The sequence below is a fragment of the Sapajus apella genome, unplaced genomic scaffold (genome assembly GCF_009761245.1).
Source record: "Sapajus apella isolate SASKATOON/1434 unplaced genomic scaffold, GSC_monkey_1.0 scaffold3, whole genome shotgun sequence".
NCBI classification, from domain to species: Eukaryota; Metazoa; Chordata; class Mammalia; order Primates; family Cebidae; genus Sapajus; species Sapajus apella.
In genome coordinates, this window is record NW_022436943.1 from 9,367,298 (window position 1) to 9,370,025 (window position 2,728).

Below are 2,728 nucleotides of genomic sequence, written 5' to 3' on the forward strand. Positions count from 1 at the left end.
ACACACACACACACACACACACACACACACACACACACACACACACACACAATCCTAGTCTAATGTTTCTCAAAATAGGATCCCTGAATCCCCTGCATCAGAATCACCTATGGGCGTTTAAAATTAAGCTTCTAGATCAGAATCAGGACCCAGAAGACTGCATTTTCAATGAGCACCCAGAAGAGCCTTAATTTTGAGAGACTCTTAGATTTTAGCAACACAGAGTAAATAAAAATGCCAAATACAAGAAGCCCTCCTGTGAAGAGGAACCGCGTGTTTACAATTTAGGTTCAGTCGGACGAATATATGAAGTATTCAGGTTGAATCCTATGTCCAGTTGTGCAAAGGTTTTATAGTGAATCACAAGAAAATAAAAACATATTACATAGGGGAAAAGAGCAACTTGCTAAAAATAGCCACTAGATTTCAGGCCTCTGATACTTAAACTTCAATTGTTTTAAACAATTTATTTATTTTTGAAATATCTGCTAATTCAGAAACAAAATTGCTGCCTCATTTTTACAAAATAAACTGAGATCCAGACAAGTGAGTTGATTTCCTCCACACCTCAGCTAGTATGATGCAGCTGGGACTGTGCTGAGATTCCCACATACTATGCAATTCCCCTCCACACACTCCCACTCATATCTTCATAGGAGAGCAACACTAATGTTGACCTTTGTACTATCTTGAGTTTGAAGGGCTGGACATTTCGAAGTAAATTTAAGATAAAAATGAATAGAGACACAAGGTATGCCACACCACAAGAAAACAATCCAAGTCCATAACATGAGATCTTTTCAAGGATACTGATCTCAACTCTTAAAAAGTCAATGTCTAGTTTCCACTTTCTGATCATGATGTGTAATGTAACTAATGTAAGACTATCCCATCTCCACAAAGAAGTGCACAACTGGAGAAAAATATACAACAACAGTGTTTAGACAATCAGCACCTGCCCGATTGTCTAAACACCGTTTCTCAGGAAACCCTGTTCTGTGTTTCCTGAGAAAGGGAGAAAAAATGGGGTGAGCCCTCTGATCGTGGCAGTCTGCCACAAAGCAGTTTCTGGGCCCTGGCATGACAATGGGGACCCAAGAAAAATGCAGCTTCCTTGAGCTGCAAAGACAGAACCAGAGTTCAGGGAGAGATCAATGGGTGAGGAAACAGCTCCAGAAATTTCCAGAAGGTTTAAATTAAGTATTTGACTCAATGTCAAGCCACACAGGGAGGCTCTAGGTGGCCTGAGTAAGAAAACTTCTCAGAAGTAAACACCTGAAGACGAGGTGAGCCAATTCAAATGCTCAGAAGCGGGCAGAGGACTGACGAAACCCAGGAACAGACGCTGCCCCACCCTCAAGACATCCCAGCACCACCAATCAGGGCATTGGGGGAAAGAACAAAAGCAAATCAGAAAGGAGATGAATTCCCTTTTTACTTAGTATTTACTTCAAAAAAAAAAAAAAAAAAGGAGGAGAAAAAAATCTTGGAAGTATCTGAGTTTTCTGTGAATGGGCGAAATTAGGTGTTCTTCCATCTGTGGAAATGGGGTTTCTAGGCTACGTCAATTTTAAAGCAATAAATAGTTTTATTTTTTTGCATACCTGGAATATGGAGACCACATGGAGATCATAGGGTAGAAAAAGAGGCACCATTGCCTGAGAGAACAGAGAAAAGCCCCTGCATTGGGCGCTGTGTGTGAGACCAGGAATGGTATTAGGCCGAACTGCACCCAACTGTGATGTGAGACAAAATCTCCTGCCATCACCAAGGCTTATGCAGCCTGTGCTCTAAAGGGGCTTTTTCCTTTCTAGAATCCTGGTAAATTGATGCCTAGGAGATCCTATGCTCCCTGTATCTCAAGTCTATGCTCTGTTCTCTCTGACTACCCCACACAGATATCCTTATCTCTGACCCTCAAACATACATACAGCTAGGAGCTGAATAGGATCTCCTGAAAACAAATCTACAGTGGTGGGAGGCATAAAGTTCTACGTCCTTTGCAAGTAATGCGGTGAGGTGAGTATTGCAATAAGCAGGCTCAAGACTCTGCAGTTGAGAGAGAAACTGGTGAAAACCCCTGTTACTGAACAGAAGGGAAGGAACAGTTAGAAACACAAGCTCCGTAAATACCTCAACAAGCATGGAGACTCCAGAATAGTCAAAAAAGGTAAATCCACTGCAATCCAGGATTAAAGAATACTTCTCATTAGGGCAGGACTGTAAAGCTTCTTCTGTAGGAGAAACAGAGACTCGAGTTAGGGAGAATTCTAAGAGATTTCTGCTGCTGATTTGTTGACTGGTGGGAGGGTAACAGTGACCTCATGTTTAACAACACTAATTCTGAACACATTTAATTTTTACACTTTTTAGTAAATTATTATTTCTGAACTCTCTGATTTTGTATTACTTGAATGCGATTTCGGTGGCTATGACATGACTCAAAGAAGAAGACAAAATAGGTTAATTACCAGCATGATTTCATATGTGGACAAACTGAGGTTCAGCAAATTTAAATGCTTTTGAAAGGATATCTGGCAAGATAGTACTAAACATAGACAAAAAGCAAAGTCTCTAGACATTCTGAATAGTATGTTTTCCACAATATCACAGTGTCCGTGATAGGTATGCCCAGAGCAGAGCCCTGTTTGGTGGTGCTGGGAGCCTATACAATTTTGGAATCAATACTTAAAAAAAAAAAAAAAAAAAAAAAAAAAAAAAAAAAAAA

General features: G+C 40.2%; 1 protein-coding gene across 3 annotated transcripts in view; it reads right to left on the reverse strand.

Annotated features, from left to right (window-relative positions):
• SLC26A7 (solute carrier family 26 member 7) overlaps positions 1–2,728 on the reverse strand; it is a 193,189-nt gene that overhangs the window by 6,729 nt on the left and 183,732 nt on the right. For all 3 annotated transcript variants that reach the window (XM_032249456.1, XM_032249457.1, XM_032249452.1), the window contains exon 16: positions 2,134–2,234. In XM_032249456.1, the coding sequence (XP_032105347.1) occupies positions 2,134–2,234 (101 nt within the window). The remainder of the gene's footprint in view (positions 1–2,133; positions 2,235–2,728) is intronic.